Source organism: Pezoporus flaviventris, unplaced genomic scaffold (genome assembly GCF_033815535.1).
Source record: "Pezoporus flaviventris isolate CSIRO_AGI_PZ_B2104156 unplaced genomic scaffold, CSIRO_AGI_Pfla_v1 ptg000007l, whole genome shotgun sequence".
Taxonomy (NCBI): Eukaryota; Metazoa; Chordata; class Aves; order Psittaciformes; family Psittacidae; genus Pezoporus; species Pezoporus flaviventris.
The window spans coordinates 7,517,925-7,537,871 of NW_026892555.1; the positions used below are offsets into that span (position 1 = coordinate 7,517,925).

Genomic DNA, 19,947 nt, shown 5'->3' on the forward strand with positions numbered 1-19,947 from the left:
GCCACATTAACACCACCAAAACAGTCCTCTCCCTGTGGTTCCCTTTGCCCATCCCTTACTTCTCCACCCGAGCATTATTTCCCATCTCCTCCACAGGAAAATGGTTTCTTGCTCCCATGGACAAGGACTTCATCCAGTGTTTTCCAGCCCTCTACAATCACCTAAAGCCAGTCATATGCCAGCAAGCCTGTTCATCACATGCTGATTCACCTGTGTGAACAACCCAGGCACTACCTAAATGGATGAGCATTTCCCATCATCATGTAGAATGTGCTCTTTGCATGTTGCCACTTGTCTGTCTGTCCATCTTTCATCTCCAATATGGAATTATCATTCCTACTTCATATTTACACCTGAATTCCTCTGTTCCTTGTTCACATGTCTCATTTGCTGCTGTGTGCCTGTCTGAAAAGTAGCCCTGGCTATTTTTCCAAATATAGATCACAGTGTGGTATCCACTGCTGTGTTGAGGACACACTAGTTGAACTGTAGGGATGAAATCTCAGATTTCATCTTAGATTTTTCTAAATGAGAAAATTTAAGTCAGAAGAAATACTTGTTCCAGTGACTAATAGAAAATAGCATCATGTGCAGTCACAGAAGAAGGGCTTCTTGGGGGAATAAAGATGCAGTAATACAGTGACTTGAAGAGGTTTGCAGGATTGCTTCCATGTTCAGAAGCCTGGGCTCTTACTTGTTATAGCTATGAAGGAGGTCAAAAAACATCATGTCTGTTGTGTTGACAAACTTGCACTGGACAGGCAGAAACTCTCCATCTGCTGAGCACTGAGGTGGGCTCTTCTCCCCAAACCCATGCAGAATGCGGCGGTCTCGGATCTCACAGTTCCCCGGACCTGATGGGAAACAAAGGTATGTTTATTGGCGCCTTCTTAACTTCCCACAAACAGCTGAACAACCACACCATGTCTTGGGATTAGATTCATTACATTGAATGTGGACACCTAGGTGTCTTGTATTGTCTTTATGAGGAGAAGGGAGTTGGACTCAGTGATCCTGAGTCACTTCCAACTTGGGATATTATCATAGAATAGTAGAGTGGTTCGGGTTGGAAAGGACCTTAAGATCATCAAGTTCCAACCCCTGTGCCATGGGCAGGAAATATTTTATGATTCCATGAAATAGGGACTTAAATGCCTCATTTAAGCACTTATACTTCTATAGGATAAGCGTAGACTGCAGTGTCCAAGCTCCTGATCTACCTGCTACCTTTCAGTCACAGAAAAGCTTTCAAACCTACAACAGCCACCACCTTGTTGAATATTACTTACACCGCCTTGGCTTTCTTTTCTGCCTCGTGCCATAAATCTCCATTCCTTCTGGATCCACACACCAGCACTGACCCAGCTCCGTGTCGCACTGCACCACATCAAAAGCCCCTGAATCCAGGCACTGAGGGACATAGGAGATGCTACTGCTGTTGATGTATCGACTCACCAAGATCCTCTGCTTCTGCAGCTGGCAGAAGGATAAGCCTGTAGTGCCAGAGAGAGGCACTGTCAAAGGAAGGTATTTGCTGGGCACTGAATCATTTATTAAGACATCATATGAACCTTCTCAGAGCTGCAAGTTCTGGTTACAACAGAGTCCATCAAAGCCTGCCCTTGATTTCAGCAGTTCAAATGTAGATTTAAATGGCTTTTTACACAATCTGAACAAAAACAGAAGCCTGTGACTTACACGATACGGGATATCCGCTCTGTTTGCTACCAGGTACCTCGATGCCATTCTCATCCACACACCAACAGGAAAGACCATTCCTACTGCACTGTACAGTCCTGAAGGAGATCACAAGCAACATATTTTCTTCACTAGTGACAGAGTCCTGAGTCAGTATGGGACATTAACAAAAACATAAAGCAAGGCAAACAAGTTCAAGTACTTGAACACTGCTACTATTGGAATCAGAAAGGGCTCTGTTCCTGGTGACTTTACCTAATGGGAGCTCTTAATTCTAGTAATTCTGTGAAGGAATTGCAGGTAAGTGACTTGAAGTCAGAAGCAAGCAAGTTGGATAGAATCCAGGTTCTCAGTATTTAAGATATACCATGCATTTTGAGATATGTTCTAAGTCAAATCTAGAAGGGTCGAGGCTCCCCACCATAGGCAACAATAGTAAGATAGTAGTAGAGAACATTACAGTCTGTTCCCCAACACAGCCTTAGGTTTATCTCATTAACTTCTTGCATCTTCAAGCAACATGCTGCTCTCTAAATCACTGCTCTCCCTGGGCTTTTTAGTTCCTTTACTGCCTTTGGAAGGAAACCAAACTGTGCCACTTACAGCACAGTGGAAAACATCTCAAGTCAACTTGGCTCAGCTGCACCAGCCAGCACACTGATCACAGGCCAAGCGCCCATGAGCATGTGTAGGAGAACACAGGTACACAACAACCTGCACCACGTATTTAACATGCAAATAACGCTGCCAAGATTAGCCTGTTAATGTTAGATTGACCTTTAAACCCAGAGATTACTTCCAGCAACATGGAATTCATTCAGGAGAAGCTGGGTCTGCAATATGGTTCAACCCTTCAAGACTCTTGCAGCCCTCACCACCAATGTGGAGGCTCCTCAAAACAGAGGCTAAAGCAAAGCTTTCATTAGCAGTAAAGGGTCACATTGTATAGCAGCAGAATAAGAGCAGGGATGGGTTACCTGAACTGGCCATCTTCTGAGCACTGAGGAACATAGGTTCTACCTTCTGAAAAAGCCTTTTCTCTCTGCAGTTCACATGGACGTAACGGTTGGGATTCTGTCTGATACTCTGAAAGCAGCAAGAAGGTAAAAACGTAAGGGTGGTTTCACCACAAGCCTGCTCTTAACAAAACCCTGGTATTGCCAATGCTGCATGGTAACAGCCCCAGGCTCCTGGGTCCTCCCAGTTGTCTCCCCATTGATTGTTGTGTGCATTTCTGCATGGGGCAGCACAGGAGATACTGAAAAACTCACTGGTGTGCACAGGGCAGGGTAAGGACATGATGGAGATGCTCATGAACCCTTTGCTCTGTTTATTGGTCTCAGCTCTGTTCTGGTATGGCTATCATTTCCTGGAACCTGGGGTAATTTACTTAGAGCCTGGTGTGCTATCACCACAAAACAGCTCTTTGCCATAAACACACACATCACCATTAATATTTCTGAGTATTTATCCTTCATTGAAGCTAAGTCAGTCACTACACCAAAGGACAGGTATTTTTTCTTAGGTCATGAAAGACCAAACAGGATCAATGTCTAGCAGTTAGCACCAGAATAATTCATATTAGGAGCACTTCTCAATTTTTACTAGGGCAAGTGATCAACCACTACAGCCACCTAGCAAGCAACCCGTCAACTCCAGTTCCTAATGCATTCAAAATCACCTTTGGATGCTGCTTCAGGAGAATGGTGAAATTCAGTAGGTTCTTTTTTATAGTTGATCTGACATTTCCCCATCTTCAAAACCCAATGAACATCATGCTCTTAATTCCACTGACCAGGTCTATAACAACACAGTAAACAAACCAACCCATAGCTGCAGCAATTTAAACCAAAGCATACCTTATCCAGTATTTGGTCTGAGTGTGACCACACACAGTAGTGCAAGTATGTAAGCATTCTGAATACTTTCAGCCTCCATCAATTTGCAGCTCAGGGACTTCTTTAAGCAGTGATGTCTCCTGTGCACCTAAAGACCTCTCAATCACTTCTGTTCCTGTGAGTTTTCACTGTGTGCCTTAAGACCAAGCAAGAATTTTCATGGGATTTTAGGTCAGCTCACCTATAGACATCCACACATAGGAGCATTTCCATCTCAAGCTCTGAGCCAGCTGCTCTGGGGTGTGCGGAGATCCCTGTGTAAAGTGCTACATCTGAGTTAAGAGATTAACTCAGTGATTCAAATTGCTTGTTGTGCAGGACTGTCAGACTCAGACCAAAGAAGTGAGGACAGCTATCAGATAATCCAGTAGGTTAAAGCCTAAATTAGATGATGGCTTATAAAATATAATCTTAGGACCTTCGCATCCCTGCAGCATCACTTTTTCTTACCCAAGCTCCTTCTCTAGCCCAGCCTGTTCTTCCAGAAAACCTTTTTCTTTCCACCCAAAATCATCAGATAATCCTGACCATTTAAAGCCCTTATAGCTTGGTATTTAACACAAGCTCAGTCTGCACAGCACACAATAACTAGCTAAGGCTGCGGAGTACAAGATTCAAGATCATTATTACTTCATCAGAATAATACACAGAACAGCACAAAGATCACGGGAGCACAGCCACACAAAGGAACAGAACAAGAGTACTCACCAAATATATTGGCTGCTACTATGCTAACATAGCAGCAAAGAAGAGCGCAAAAAGGGATGGAGCTCGTCCTGCGATGGGAGAGCTCCATCCCTCTTGTGAGCACCACAGCCCTGCACACCCGATATAGCCTTCCCCTGCCTTTTTATAGCAGCCATCCTCGAATGGGCTCACTTATGCTCTGGTGGACTGGAGATGAAATAGGGCGAGTGACGCATATGATGCTCCTGAGAAACCCACAAGAGGCCCCTTCACCTGGAACAGCCCTCGAGGTGCTCCTCAGTCCTCATCCCCGCTCCAGGGAGCACTGCTGAGCCCAGTCACTGGGAGGAGAAAAACAGCAGCAGGCACAGGGGTGATGGAGGAGACAGTTAAATGTACACGCACATTGGGTATATTGATGTGACCCTGGCTGGAGCTACAGCTCTCATCAAAGTGCAGCCAGAGTTTGTATCAGAAGTACACTTCTTTGTGTTTTAGAGAGCCTAGCCTGGGGACACGAGACAGGCAAAAGCTAGGCCTCCAAACATCACAGCACTAGGAGTAAATACAACTCTTAAAGTGGTTGTCAACTGAACACCAAGATGTATGCAGTGCCCCCGGACTATGAAAGGAACTAAGAGTCAGTCAGTTGTATTCTGCCTTCTGGTTTTACTCTCACTTGCACCATGCCCTTTAATAGAGCCAAGTATCCAACACGAAGCAGCTTAGCTTCTTGGGCTTCATCCTCAGGGGATGGTCTTAGGCTCATTTCCAGTGATAGCAGCACTCTCGCTTGTGATTCAAGGGTACTAGACAGAAACAGCTCTACTGATGCTCTCTTAGGGACCATATCTTGATCTTGGTGCTGTCAGTGATACAAGCATCCTTCTGTGTGACCACTGAAGTGCTACACTGTCTGATATATATAGTAAACGTTATCCCAAACAGCAGCACAAGCTTGCTTTAGCATGACTAGGCCTTATTAAAATGAGTGGGACTATATTTGGATTTTACTTTCAAGCAACCTACTATGGGCTTGAGGAAAGCCAATAGTCTGCAGAAAGACCAAGCTGGGGAAAGATGATGAAAAAGTCCGGTGTAGATGGCAGACCAAAAAAGGCAACTTTCAGAGGCATAAAGACAACAAATCATGTAATAGCACTGATTAAACAGGCATACAAAGAAAATACATTTCTGGATTAGCATAGCATTTGTAAGGCAATGTACATGCAGAGCAAAGGAATCCAACTAAACAGAGAACAGCCAGCATCAGCACTGGAGTGGCTGCACCAGGAAGGATGAAAGGTTTGACCATGACATGTATTTGTGATTCAATTATGTTTCAAGAGTCTCTGGTTTCTGTCTGACCCCCAGAGACAGCCCAGCCCCATGGCACGGGCTCCCCAGGGCAGCAGGGTTGGTGTTGCCAGGTATAAGGATGTTTCCAAAGCACTGAAACACATACCCAGGGGATGTATGTGAGAGATACCAATTTAGCCCAGTATTCTATAGTTAGTAAAATAGTGCCATTCGTGTTCCTTGTGCAGCAAATGAGAAGCAAGCTCATTAAGGTAGCTATTCACTTCCTTTATACTTTGCTAGGTCATGAGTAGCTGATAACAGAGCAAGGCAGACAGAAAAAGAGAAGTACCAAAAGGCTACCATTAACAGAAAGAAGCACAAGTCCACAATATCTACATAGTGTTGATGCCCAAGATTACTTTTATTTCCTTCAGAATCACCCAGAAAATCACCTCTGCACTGTGCATCTTGGGAAGAACAGCAAAGTCTTAAAAGTCTCTTAAAAAAAAACAAAGTGAGAAAGTGAGTTTTGGCAATTGGCATCGCTTAAACCACACCTAAATGTGCGTCAAACCAAGACGAGTATCTTGGTACATGCAAGTTCAATGGGATGCAATAGCCCGTGGACTAAAAAGAATTAAAAAAGGCCCTTGTCTATGGCTGGTCAGGCTAATGAAAGCCTCACTTCATAACCTTCAGTGCAGTGACAATTGAACTGACCTTTATTTTTAGCACCTGAGAAAAGATGGAAGAATACCTTCAATTCGCTCACTGGTGAAGGGGGGGGGGGGGGGAAGGAGAAAACGTCCCTGGGGCCAGCACAGCCTTAAAATAAACCTGTCCTCAAAATCATTGCTGTGCTGCTGGAAATGAGGGGCTTGTTTATTGTACACACTGGCAAAAAGCCGCTCAAACAAGAGGGTAATTGCTGGGGGAAAGGAAAACACTGAAATCACAAACCTCAGGGGAGAAGCAGAGCATTTATCCATCGTTCCAGGCTGGCACACACTTGCTTAGCAGAAAGGACAGTTTGTGCAACTGCAGCTTTTACATATCCAAAAGCCCGAGGGTAAATTATTCCTGTATATGAATATACAAACATCTGTACTCACAGACAAGTTGCTCTCACCCACATAAAACTTAAGCCTCAGGAGGCAACCTTAGTGTAACAGACAGATTTAAGGGAGCCTCTTGAATGAGGCAGCAAATTGGAAGCAAAAGTGTTAAGAACTGAAAACAGTGGTAAATTATGCCCATATCAATCAGTTAATTTACTTTTAAACAATAACCTGCTTTTCTGTTGTTAAATCACCAATATTGGGCCGTCCTCCCTACGTTTTAAGGAAACTATGTAAGAATGCTATCTAACACCATTTGTTAGGAACTTACCACACATACATAGAGGTGAACAACGTTTTACACTTGGTACAGTTCTTCCTAACCATGAGCCATTAGTCTCAATCTTCTTTGACTGATTTTGGCAGTCTGACTGAACTGGCAAGTTTGACTGAACTTTCATCTCTGATTAGGTTTTAAGAAGTCCTCATGCCATACAAAATGGAAAGATGATAAAGGAAAAAAGCAGAGCCCCAGCAGATAATGCAAGTTTCAGTCACTTCATACAGGACATGTTCTTCAGATTCAAAGATCAACAGGGAAGCTACAGTAACTTCTACACTAAACTTGGCTAGGCCAGAAAAGTGGGCAGAGGGCTTCACAGTGGTATGTGTTTCAATAAGCCAGCTGGCAAATTGCCTTTGGTGACCACAGAACCTAAAGAAGTCCATGTAAGAATGCTTGAATTTGCCTTTGTCCCTGCAGAAATGAACCATTTCTAGGAGAGGTAAATGACTTTTCTCTTACTTGCCCATTGGAGATCACAGTATTCCTTCATCTAATGGTACCACAGTAATGAAAGGTAGAGAACGACTTCTTTCAGTCACACAGCCTCTGGGATGCAGATTGTTTTGCAACCCCAAACAGAAGCCAGATCTGCAAGCCACAATGGCACAAAGGGCAGATGTGCACACTGGATCAGTTCAGTGTTTGACAAAGGCAAGCTAACACACTGAGGAAGGACACAGCCAGTCACACAAGGACAGCAACAGGGTGCCAGGCTTCTGGTGTCAGTAGGACAAACTGCTTTTGGTCTTCTTGATAATGCAATACTTCACCTTCTCCAAACTGAAGGCAACAGTGTACAGCCAATGGAGTCAGAGTGCAAGTTCAACAGCAAACACAACTCCTTGTGCTGCAGTACGAGGCTGTGGAATTCAGCATGCTATCCGATGCTGAAATGAATGAACAAAAGACGGATGAAGCCCATGGAGCACAGATCTGTCAGCAACTGATAAAATTGATGGTCTTCATGAGGGTTTTGGTGAAGGAAACCTCAGTTTAGCAGAAGTGAAAGATACATTAAGGGAAAGACCTATTTGTAAAGATCTTTTCTAGTCAGATGCTTTTACAGATGCTGACACTGTTTCTACTGAAGATCAGACACTGGGCTGGGCAGATGTTTGGTCTGACTCAGGAAACCTCTTCTTTAATAAGATCAATAGCTAAAAAAATAAGTGCTTTGGTGTATTACTCCAAGATCTGAATTTGGCCTTGTATCTTTAATGTGAGAGACATCTCCGAGACTGACCCTTCAATAATGATAAAACTATCTGTGTAAGAGTTGAAATTTTGTTTGAGTTTACATGTTTATATCTCTTATCTTACATGATCATATCTATTTTTGCTGTGAACATAATTCCTCTACATTAGTGACTCATTAAGCTTCTGTTCGATTTCATTCATCTGCTGCTCATGGCTTACACCCTGGATGGCAGGATGTCCACAAGAGCTTTCTTAGCATTGCTTGCTTATTCGTTTTCTACTACAGCAGAGTCCTGAACAACAGTTTGCAGGAAGTATTAAAAGCAAATCAATTAAAAGCAAATTGAAGCTATTTTGTAAAGACACTGTGCAAAGGCACAAAACTAGAAACACCCTCAGAAGGCAGATGTCTGCCCACAGAGTTGCCATCACTGTGAATCACAGAGCCATAGAATGGTTTGGGTTAGAAGAAACCTTCGAGATCATCTGGTTCCAATCCCCTGCCACAGGCAGGGACACCTTCCACTAGACCAGGTTGCTTCAAGCCCCGTCCAACCTGGCCTTGAAAGACGTCATCTTTCAACGACCGAGTGCACTCCAGAACTCAAACGCTGACTGTTAAACACCAAAGCAGTTCAGGAAGAGAAAAATCTTCCAGTTACTTTGCCACACAGTGTGTAAACACTGCAGATAATTTACTGCCTCCGTAACTAGCTTTCAGGCTGAAATACAACTGAAGATTCCCCGAAGCTTTCCAGTAAGTATCAGCTGCATACAACTTAGCGACTAGAGGCTAAAAACGCAACTGAAGATTCCCTGATGGTTTAAAACACATACAAGCACTCATCAGCTCACCAAAACAAAAGTCCACTGAATGGGAGCCCAGGCACGTAACAATCTCAACAGACCTTTATTGTGAGTATTAGAATGCAGTCAACATTATTGCTATAGTAAAAAACAAATCACAGGAGAAAGCATTTTGCTTCTCTCACAGAAGATATAATAGTGCACTGCTGCCTCTCTCAGAGTGTTTAGTGACAATACACTGATGCACGTGGCTACAGCTGAATAGACGTGTTAAAGAATAGAAGGCTGCTGTTGGATGTAAACAGCAACTGAATTAGCTCTAGTTACTCAATTCATAGAATAAGGCTGGCTCATCTAGCATTTACACACAGGCCCAGTGCGTATGGGAAGGGAAATTCACTCCTGAACCATTTTTCATGGAGTTCCTTTTCTCCATGTGGTCTCCAATTTTTCATTTGGGCTGCTCAGGTTGGTGCAGAATGGCTGCCAAATGCACAGCCTGCTCTTTGTGCAGTGTATTTTCACCATCATTACACGCTTCATACTCATTTTCCATATATAAACAGATATACACATAGTGTATAATACTTATTGCTAAAGACAGTCCCCCCCCACACCCAGTGCCCAGGACATAGCACAGTACAATAAAAATCATTACTGAAGTATTTCAAACATCCTCTGTAAAATCATCACCTAAAGCCATACACACTCAGTACAAGAGGGGAAAATACAGTGTCAGCTCATAAAACGTGAGAATACCAATGGGCATGTCAAAGGGATTAATCCTCTGGCCTTAATAAGCACTCCAAAATTAAGGTGCATGTACTATACTTCTAAGCAGTAAAGAGAAAACGACAGTTCCAGTGTCGTAAACCAACGTGACAAAGATGGGTCCTGTTTGCAAAGGAATGGCATCATTGCATTCACCTCCTTTTCACATCAGCACCTCCACAGAACCACCACAGAACAAAGTAGTGCAGCCAGCCTCACCGCACACTTCTCGCTACGAAGCCCCTGTTTGCAGAGTCCTTCTCACGCCTTACTTTTGTTGGTATTTATATGAAGCTCCAGTTCAGCTCAGGATCCACTTTGTGTCTGTTGAAGTTTCAGCAAAGAGAACAGTTGTAATTTCCCTTCAAATACAAAGGAAAAATGTTCCGGTTCGCAAGCACCAAAATACTTTCCTGATTTTAACTGTGATGTTTGAGTGACTCCTTCACATCCCTACCTTCAGTTTGGTAAGGAGTGCTGGAGCCCAGCAGTGCCAGAGGCATTTTGCTGTCATAGTCATTCAAGCCCAGTTAAGTCAGAAGCCAGATGGGAGCAGAAAGAGATCAGGAGTCTCTTACTAAAGGGAGGCACCAAGAACATCTGAGCATTTGATTATGGTACTCACACTCCAACTGTACCCAACTCATAGCACACACTGGAAACTGAGGCCAGAAGAGTAGAGACCTTCCTGTAGGAGTGCTTCCCACAGCAGCCATAAAGAACTGGGCACAAGAACAGGAGTGAAACCCTCCAGGCATCACATAAGCCAGTGCTGAAAGCTGGAGAACAAAAGGAAAAACAGATGCAAGATGAAGATCAGATGAGGAGCACGTAGGGAAGCTCAGAGACAAAACTGAAACAGGTGGGTGTCAGCCATACAAGACTGCACCCATGAAAGAACAGTTTCAGTTCTTTGCCACCCAGCAAACACTTGAAATCTATTAGAAAACTGCAACCCATCTTCAACTATTTAAAGAGGGCCACAGGCTTCTACCACTGCAAATTACAGAGAACAAACGCCTGTGTATCTGAGCCAGAATATCAAAATACAGGCACTACTCAACCTACAGCTACCCAAAAGGGTTACCAGGAAGCATCTTCCAACCCATTCCCTGCCATATGAAGTATCTCCCATTTTGTAGCTGAAACATAGGCAGCCCATTCGATCACGTCACCAAGAGTACATTTCATTTATGACTGCGATACTGATGTCCTACTGCCATCACTGCAACTGAAAATGCAGAATTCCTATGTAGATGCCCACAGCACAGTCAGAGGAAGGCAGCTTTGAAACACATCACCCTGATACCACCAAGAATAAAAACAACCCTCAGGCAGAAAGCTGGGCATTTAAAGGCTCCACAAGATTGCCATTTAGCCCTGTGAAATCACAAGAGGCTTCTGTACAACGGCACTTCCCTTTTATTTATTGCTATTAAGAACTTATATTAGGTTAAAAGGCTGCAAATATATAATTGTTACCCTTCTGCGCACATGTACCAAAACCACTCCTCACACTGCCATATACTATTTCTTTCTCCAAGTGGGTCTGCCTTAATTATGCACAAGTGATTGCAATTCACACTTCGATAAATGATGTTGAAATACACTCTCTGTAGATCCCTGGCTTATTTAGAGGAAGACAGAAAACTATGCCTACAGGAAGAAGATTCTTGATGAGGCTGACTGGAAGCGATACTGGTCTGAACCAGGTCACATCAGGTTTGACTGGCACATGAGCAAAGCAATCAACTGTAGGTTCCACTCTGTGCAAAACACTTAGCATTTGTATGGCACTTGACTTGTAAGTGTTCAAAGAAAATACTTCAAAAGCATCCCAAACCTTCGAATACTTGAGGATCTGGAGCCAAAACTTAACGTTCACATGGTAGCAACTGACATCACAGTTTGAGAAAGCAAACTCAGACAAGTCTGTGAAGCATTCAAGTCACACATGATGTATCACAGCACAGTCCAAAAGGACACTGAGATTGTGCCTCAGAAGATATGAATGCTTGCAAGGATCTTTCTAATATGTGACTACATAAGAAATTAAGATAAAAGAAGTACTGGGCAGATTGCTTGTTCTTGTAAGCACAGTCCATCCCAATAAGGCAGGATCCTGAGGGATACAATTACATACTCATGTAAATTCAGAGACCATTACAAATACAAACAAGACAAATTAAAGCTTGCAGCAAACTTTTAACTTGAACCTTGTTATTTCCTTTTCAGGATACCATTCCTTCATCTCTGCACTAAGAATGCAACCTCCATCCTCCCACTTGGAATCTCTGGGTCCACTTCCACCTTCAGTAACATTTACAATTATATTACATCACACACATTGCATAATGTTGCTACAGTGTATGCTCTATAGATTCTGTAAATACACTCCACTTTGTTTCAAAGTAATTCATCTGGATTTATACTTCTCTTACACAGTACCACATTCAAGGTTATGCAGCAGGTGAATAATACAGAAGAAAGTCTCACATATTCCAAAGCAAGTAGGTCACTCAACTATTCATATTGTTTGAAGCAGTTATTTAAGCATCCAACTACATAACAGAGTATTTCATTTATTAACAGTTGCTATAAAAACGTCAACAGCTCCTCAGCTCTTGTGTTCTTTCTGCATTATGAAGTTGCCAATCATTCCATAATTAACTTCCATGTTACCATGCAGCTCTGCAATGTCTCCTACAAGCTTGATGTGGCAAGACTTTTTAAATAGCAACCACCCTGTAACAGGGGTTTACATTTTGCTTTGGACATCAATAGTGATAACTCACTGCAGATATGACAGACAAACAGGAAACGCTGGGGTAGGTTTAGTTTAGCAATGAACCAGCCGTGCTGCTTGCTTCCTCAATAACGGTTCTGTCATAAAAGTTCAATGCACTGGCTGCAAAGTCTTTCCCAGATAATCCATCTTTGGCACATATTCAATGTTATGCATCCTCAAAAGGCATTCCAAGATGATTTTTGATGGTCTGTACATTAGAACAATCATTACATTTGTATGCAGATCAGGAAGAACAGTGGAAAATGGAGAGTATGCAGAATAGTTTTAATAAACAGTTTTACATACAGTACCTTACATATAGAACAGTGTGTTTGCAAATTTAAATAGTTTTTTGAATGTACAGTGGCTTGTACTCTTTATCAAAAGGTAAATTCAAGTTTACTGTCTATCGGTTCTAAAATGCATTTATACAGATAACTAGAACTGATAAACAGACGTGAGGCATAAAACGTTCAAGTATCTTAATGTCACCAGTTAAATAGCCTCCTTTTAACAGTCATATTTTACAAATTTCAAAACCTGTACATACATTATTTTCATTTTTAGAAACTGCTTGTTAAAAGGTAACATTTCATGTTAAACACCAGTTCTTAGAGTCTATTGTAACAAAACTAGACATGTGTAGATAGAAATGTAGAGTATGTATGTATGTACATGCGTAGCTATACACATATACATACACATACAAATGTGTGTGTAGCGCTGGGTACAGCGGCAACTTAGAAGCACAGGGAAATTCCTGGGCTCAAAATCCAGCAAGAGCTAACAGAGCAAGTAGGCTGCCTTTGGTTTCATGACATTTCATTCACTGAAGCTGAGAGGTTTCATTAAAACACCCTGGATCATGTATTTCGTGAGATTTATTCTAGTGGTTTAGCATATTCCCAACCACAGCCAGATTTGCTGCTCTTGTCATTCCTCATCCCAGCTGAGGATGGTAAAGTTTCAGAGGGCCAACACCAGAACAGAGCTTTCCCAGGACAAAAATTGTACCTTGAACCCTGAACATTGCAATAGAACATAAAAAAATATAAACTAGACACAATTTTGGATGGATTGCTGGCACCGAGTAGGACTTTGGAAAAAACCTTCACGTAAGTCATAACCAAATTCTCATCCCAGTGGTTTTAAGTATTATTTGGCACATCTGACCACTATTTGCCACTTACGTTTGAAAGGAGCCTAAGGGTGCTGTAATAAGGATTCCTATTAAAAAAAAAAATAGTTTAAAAAAGGAGACCATGATAAGTAGTTTCTTTAAAAAAAAACCAAAAAAAAACAAAAAAAAAATCAAAGCTAACATTTGCTTTCCTGAACATTCATGAGAAGGAAATAATCTAAAAACTTCCTTTGTAGAGAGGATACAGATCTCTCTGTGTCTGTCTTTCACTAGCAAGACAAGAGGAATTCATTAAAAAAGCAGTTCCCAAGAATATCTAGTCAGCTGGATTCTGCTAAGTTAGATTGTTTTTGCCAAAGGTTTCCAAACAGTAGCATTGTTCTTCACCGAGTTTTTGTTTGTTGAACTTCCGGGGGGGGGGGGGGGTGGGTGGTCTTGTTTATCATGTTCAAATCATATCAGCATTTTTTCAGTATGAAATATGTTACATTTTGAAGTGTGGGCACTGCATATTCAGATTTTCAATACGAGAGATTCCTTACTCTGAATTCCCCTCTCTAAAGCTTCAGGTTACTAATCAGCAAAGAACCAGATAAATGCTCAGCTTTTGGCTGACTTCCTGTCAGTCTTGTGGCTAGTAAGAAAATTCACCGTAAAGATCCTATTTTTATTTCTTTATTCTTCCTTTTGTCATACAGAGCAAAGTGTCGCTATTTGCTGTACTTTCCCCATGTCAATTAGGAGCTGTTTGATCCGCCGCTTGAGCTGAGGCAATCTTGCCAGAGGATCTGGTGGTTCCAGTTCTCCAGTGAAATCAAGCCAGCTTTCTAAAACTACAGAAGGAAAAGGAAGAAGTTGATTAGAATAAGTCTTCAAAAACCAGCTTTCATAAAACTTAAACTTCTCTTTCTTACTCTGTCTCTTATAAGAAGGGAAAATGTACTGAGGCTGTGATTTTTGCTTAAAAGAAGAAATTAGATACAAGGAAGAAGTCACTGCTGAGGCACTGGTACAGGGTGCTCACAGAAGCTGTGGCTGCTCCATCCCTGGCAGTGTTCAAGGCCAGGTTGGACAGGGCTTGGAGAAACCTGATCTAGTGGAAGGTGTCTCTGCCCATGGCAGGCAGGCGTTAGAACTGGATGAGCTTTAAGGTCCCTTCCAACCCAAACAATTCTATGAAACACCAACTAACTCCACACTTCACTTGAACAATCCAAACGTATCTTCTGATTTGACTGTTACTATAAAAAGATACTAGGAGCAAATTGTACTTGTAGCTAATGGTTTATTAGTCACGCACATAAAAGAAACCTCAGTTCATGACGATCTAGCTATGACAGTTCTGCAACAGAAAACACAATCCTTAAACGCAAGGATTCTGTCACTTTAGCAGGCTCCTGTTTACAAGGTCCAGATTACAGAATGGTTTTGCTAATCTTCAACAAATGATTTCAAGGAATTTCTATGCTTGTAGAGGCAGAGAAGGGAAAAGGTCAACCCTCTTAGCCTAGAAATACTGCCTAGTACTAGCAGGAATACTGAAAGTAAAACTAAGACAATTTTATTTGTCAAAAGATAATTAAGGACTCCTATGAGTAGACTAAAAGCTTCCCTCATTCTTAGTTTCTATGACTGGTGAGTAAACTTATGTGCTGTAATACTTACTCCTCTGCTACAACTCCACAGAAGGTTTTTCACAAAGCCTGATTTGTCTTACTGATATATAGCAAAGCAAAGCTGAAGACAGAATGAACACATTTTTATCCCTAAATATTGTCAATTGCCAGAACAATCCGGCCAAAACCACTCCAGGCATAGAAAAATCCATCAACTTTATGATCTATATCTGGATAAAGATTAGATAAGTTATCTCAGCTTTCTGAATTCTACCTAATATCACAAACTTAAGCTAAACTTTCAGGGGTCCTGAGTGCTTAAGCTACTTTATTGGGCATTCATAACTTGTGGAAGGGTGTGGGGCTGCAGGCTCTGATTATCATTTTGGTACCCAAATTTGAATGCAATACTTAAAAATCTGTCCTCAGTGCCTCAGATCACACAACACAGTGGCTATCAAAGATGCTGTTACAGGTGTATTAACAAGTATCTAGCAATGCAGTTACCATCAACTTCTTTTTCAATCAGGTCCATTCTGCTGGTGACTTCATTCTGTACATTCTCTATGTGGGTAAGGAGATTTAGCTGCCATTGAAGATGTGTGTCCACTTGTTCTTCTGAGCCTTTTCTTTCATTACAAACAAACACAGTGTTTCCTTCAGCAGAATTCTTCTTCATAGGAGCAACAGAAAGAAAAAAATTGCCATTTAAGAGGGTTTGTTTTATGTTTGCTTTGTTTTCAGGTGTTGATTTCAACACTTGTCACACAACAAATGATGCTGGTTTAGAATTGTACTTCTGTCTACTTGACAAAAAGCATAGTCAAAAAGCCATGTACCATGATACAGCAATAGACTAAACCAAACAAAATGTGAATTCCATACAAAGGAGTATATATAGCACTGGAGGAGTGAGGCAAGAGGTGAAGTCTACCAGCTTAAGCACTTTGATGCAGCAAGACAGACTGCATTTCTGTGCTCTTTTTATATAAAGCATGAGTAAAATAATGAAATCTGAACTGAACTGGTCCACCAAAAAATGTGCAAAACCCTAAGTTTGTTTCTAGAGAATGAAGAAAAAATGCCTAAAATGCATTCATATCCAAGACGTCAAAAGTCTCTATTTTGCTGGCCATTCTATTTGTTGGTTAAGACAAAAGACTTCTCTTCCTACCATTGCTATGGTTCCATGTGAGTTGCAAGCACAAGTCTGGGTCAGAACTGAACACGCCTGGGGTTAGTTACAAGGGCAATAATATGCAGAGTTATGCAAAAGGAGTCTCTGAGGAAGATTAACTGCTCTGAATTAATTAGTATCCTTACATCCTCATCTTTCTCTGTTTGGCATTTCAGCTAATGAAAACAACCAAAGGAAATACACCAGATTTAACGAGTTGAAATGTTCGGTATCTCCATTAATTAGCAGGATTCACAGTTTCCATTTTCTATCCACTGTGATTTCAGAGCTGATGTTTTTTCACTATTTACGATTCTATTTTAGGAACTAGAATGCTGGAGATGTGTGCTCACAACGTCAGTTCATGGCAAATGCCAGAATAAGAACCTTATTTTACTGTATTAATACACTTGTCTGATGAAGTGCTCAGCTAATTTCTTTTTCCACATCTCGTAACAACACACTTCTGTCAATAATAGGAAGAGAGGGGAAGAAGAAAATAGGGACTGATAGATTTTAAGTTATTTATTGAGAAAAACACCAAAAACCAAAACCCATCAAAACAAAGAGAGTTTTAAAATCTACTAAAAAAAAAAAAAAAAACAGATCAAACTTGGGCCAACCTGCTGGCAGCTTTACAAGAAAATCTGGACGACAAGTATGGTCAATACTCAAAATATGCATTAAAGGAGTTAAAGTTATTTATCACAGAGAGATTTGAGAAGTCATATGAAGACTCTAAATTCTACAACCTTTCCAATAAAAATCTTTCTTCTCTCAAGACATCAGGTTTGCCTCCACAAGGTTTTCACTATTCAAACTGTTAATAATCTTACAGAGGGTAATTCAAACATAAATAAGAGATGCCCTACTTCTTACAATTTTCAAACTCTTTCTAAAAGCATAAGAGACGAATGTCATTCTTCCAGTGCTGTATGAGTGCACCATTTTGAAACCAAGATCACAGAATCATAGAATAGTTAAGGCTGGAAAGAACCTTAAGATCATCTAGTTCCAACCCCCCTGCCATGGGCAGGGACACCTCACACTAAACCGTATCATTTGGTTAGGTGAATCTTTTAGATGCCCACTGCACTGTCAGAGAAAATCTTAAAGCTAAATAACATCTAAATAACATCAGAAGAGATTCTCCCCGTGCACACACACCCTTTTAATGATCTCTGTATTTATTCAAACAGCCAATAAATACTCCTTGAGAAAAGCAACAAAATCACAAGGTCAAACAGGTCCTCCTCTAAGACCAGTGTAGGCAATCAGGGAGTGGTGGCAGGGGGTAGTAAGAGAAGCAGAGTACAGGCTCCAGCTTGTGAAGAAAGAAATGTCAGGTTCAGATGGGGAAGGCTCATTCTTTCAGAAGCAAGAACAAGGAAATGTAATTTTAAATGATGGGTAGTCCAAAAAGGAACTTGATAATAGTCAATCTGAACACTGTTTATACAAGAGGATATGTAACAGAACTGTAGATTAGGTTAAGACAAAACAGTATCAACAAGCAGAACATTTAAGGCTTTGCAGGATGCTAGAAGGAGAAATCAAAGCAACAAACAAAACTTTGACATGGAGAGGTGAAGAACGCACCTTACAGAGAACTTATTTCATGTAAAAAAATGACACTCCAATCTCAGTGTCCTCTTGGTTTTAAGGCAAGTATGAACAGGCTTATGGAAAAACCAAGGAGTGCTTTTAAATATATACTAACTCTAGACAGAAAGTCTCATTTAAGGTATCAAGGCTGACTACTGACAACAAGGAGAAGTAAGGAAAGAATACTCTGATACTACCCCAAACCAGATCTCCTCTTGGTTTAAAACAGAGAGCACGCAGCTTTTTAGATATCTAGAAAACATTAGTTTTGCTTCACTGCTCATATATATTTACTTTTAATTCTAGATGAATTGATACTATTTATAATGACAACTTAAGCTACTGTTTGAAGGAAAGCCTATTTCACACTGCTGCAAGTCCCCTTACTATACAAACTACAATCATGCAATTTAGCATACAAAATTATTCCCATCTAGAATAAGCCAAAATTTCCCATTCAGACTACATAACTTACATGCCACATTTCAAACTAAAAGAGACAAGTCTTTCTCATTTCTTCCACACCAGAAAGTATACTTCAAAAGGAGAATAAGTTGGGCGATTTATTCTCACACAGTTGGCATTGCAGAAAACAGAAAGGATTGCTTCACTTGGCGTTTTTGCTCAAAGAGAACTCTTCACTAGAACCAGACTGACAAGTTTCAGACCTTTTCCATTAAGCAACAGATTTAAACGATTAATGAAAGATGTTTAAATAGCCAAATACAATCCTGACTAAAAACATGTGAAATGTTTAATTAGAAGAAATACACAATATAAAAGGCTCAAAAGAAGGTGCACGAGGCGAAATTTGTTGGTCACTCCTTGTGGAATTAACTGTACATAGTGTTGCTATTAAAAGAATACAGTACAATAATAATAAAAGTAGTAGTTTAACAAACAACAGAAGACTGAAATATAGAAAACAGAACTGAGAAGAAAAAAAGAAACCTGTCCCATTTTCCTCACCTTGCAAAAACCACATAAGTTCTGTTCCAAGATCCTGTATTTTAAGCATAGGAGTTCCACACCACCCCCCCACCTCCCACAACCAGTGAATTGAGTATAAACAGTTTTAGCATAGGCAATACTTTAACCATACTTCACATTTCATTCACCAGCTGAAATGGGTATACTTCACCTGAACTATTCCAGTGATCCAGCTTTCTGCTTCTAATGATTTCTACTGACTTACGTGATAGAATACGTTGACTTCTGGCAATGAAAGTTTCTAAATACTCGTATGTGCTTGAGTTTTATCACCTTGAGCATATTTCTCCAACTAAGAAACTTCCCAGAGGAAGAATGATACTTACCTGCTCATTCATGCCACCATCTTTAAAAGAATACTGTAAACAGTTTCTATTCTCTGTGTGAAATTCCTGATCTTCATCAAAACTACTTGTATCTTCATCATCTGAGCTCATAGGGTCAGCGACTGCTTTGCAGTCTTCACCAAAACTCTGCGGTTTTTGGTAACTGTGCTCACTTGTGATGTAAGTTTCTCCCATCTTCTGGGGTATGCTGCGTGGCTCTCTATGGTTTTGACTACGACATGTCCTTCCGGTTGGATTAACAGAATCTGGCAAAGTCACTGATTTTTTCTCTACCCCAACAGTTATTTGCTCTTGTTCTTTTCGTGTCCCTGAATAAGCCCAGAGATGAAGGTCTGGGTGATGCTTATTTCTGGAACAAAGGGGAGGAAAAAAAGCAAATTACAGAGAATGAACTATTAAGTGTCCACTTCTGCTAGAAGATCACAGCTATCGGGAAGCACCATTATCAAAAACTAAGTACTCCTAGGTCACTTATCAATTTAGAATAAATCCAGGATGTCCCTTTAACACCAAACTGAC

At 41.0% G+C, this 19,947-nt stretch overlaps 1 protein-coding gene across 4 annotated transcripts in view; it reads right to left on the reverse strand.

The window, feature by feature from the left end:
• LOC133266489 (PHD finger protein 20-like protein 1) overlaps positions 1 to 19,947 on the reverse strand; it is a 212,559-nt gene that overhangs the window by 145,341 nt on the left and 47,271 nt on the right. For 2 of the 4 annotated variants that reach the window (XM_061447708.1, XM_061447706.1), the window contains 3 exons: positions 19,408 to 19,777; positions 15,817 to 15,979; positions 14,355 to 14,526 (listed from right to left, as the gene is read on the reverse strand). In XM_061447708.1, coding sequence (XP_061303692.1) covers positions 14,384 to 14,526; positions 15,817 to 15,979; positions 19,408 to 19,777 — 676 coding nt within the window. In that variant the 3' untranslated portion in view covers positions 14,355 to 14,383. Of the gene's footprint in view, positions 1 to 694; positions 855 to 1,289; positions 1,494 to 1,698; positions 1,797 to 2,675; positions 2,785 to 14,354; positions 14,527 to 15,816; positions 15,983 to 19,407; positions 19,778 to 19,947 lie in introns of those variants that run through there. The other 2 variants (XM_061447707.1, XM_061447705.1) reach the window with 2 other exon arrangements.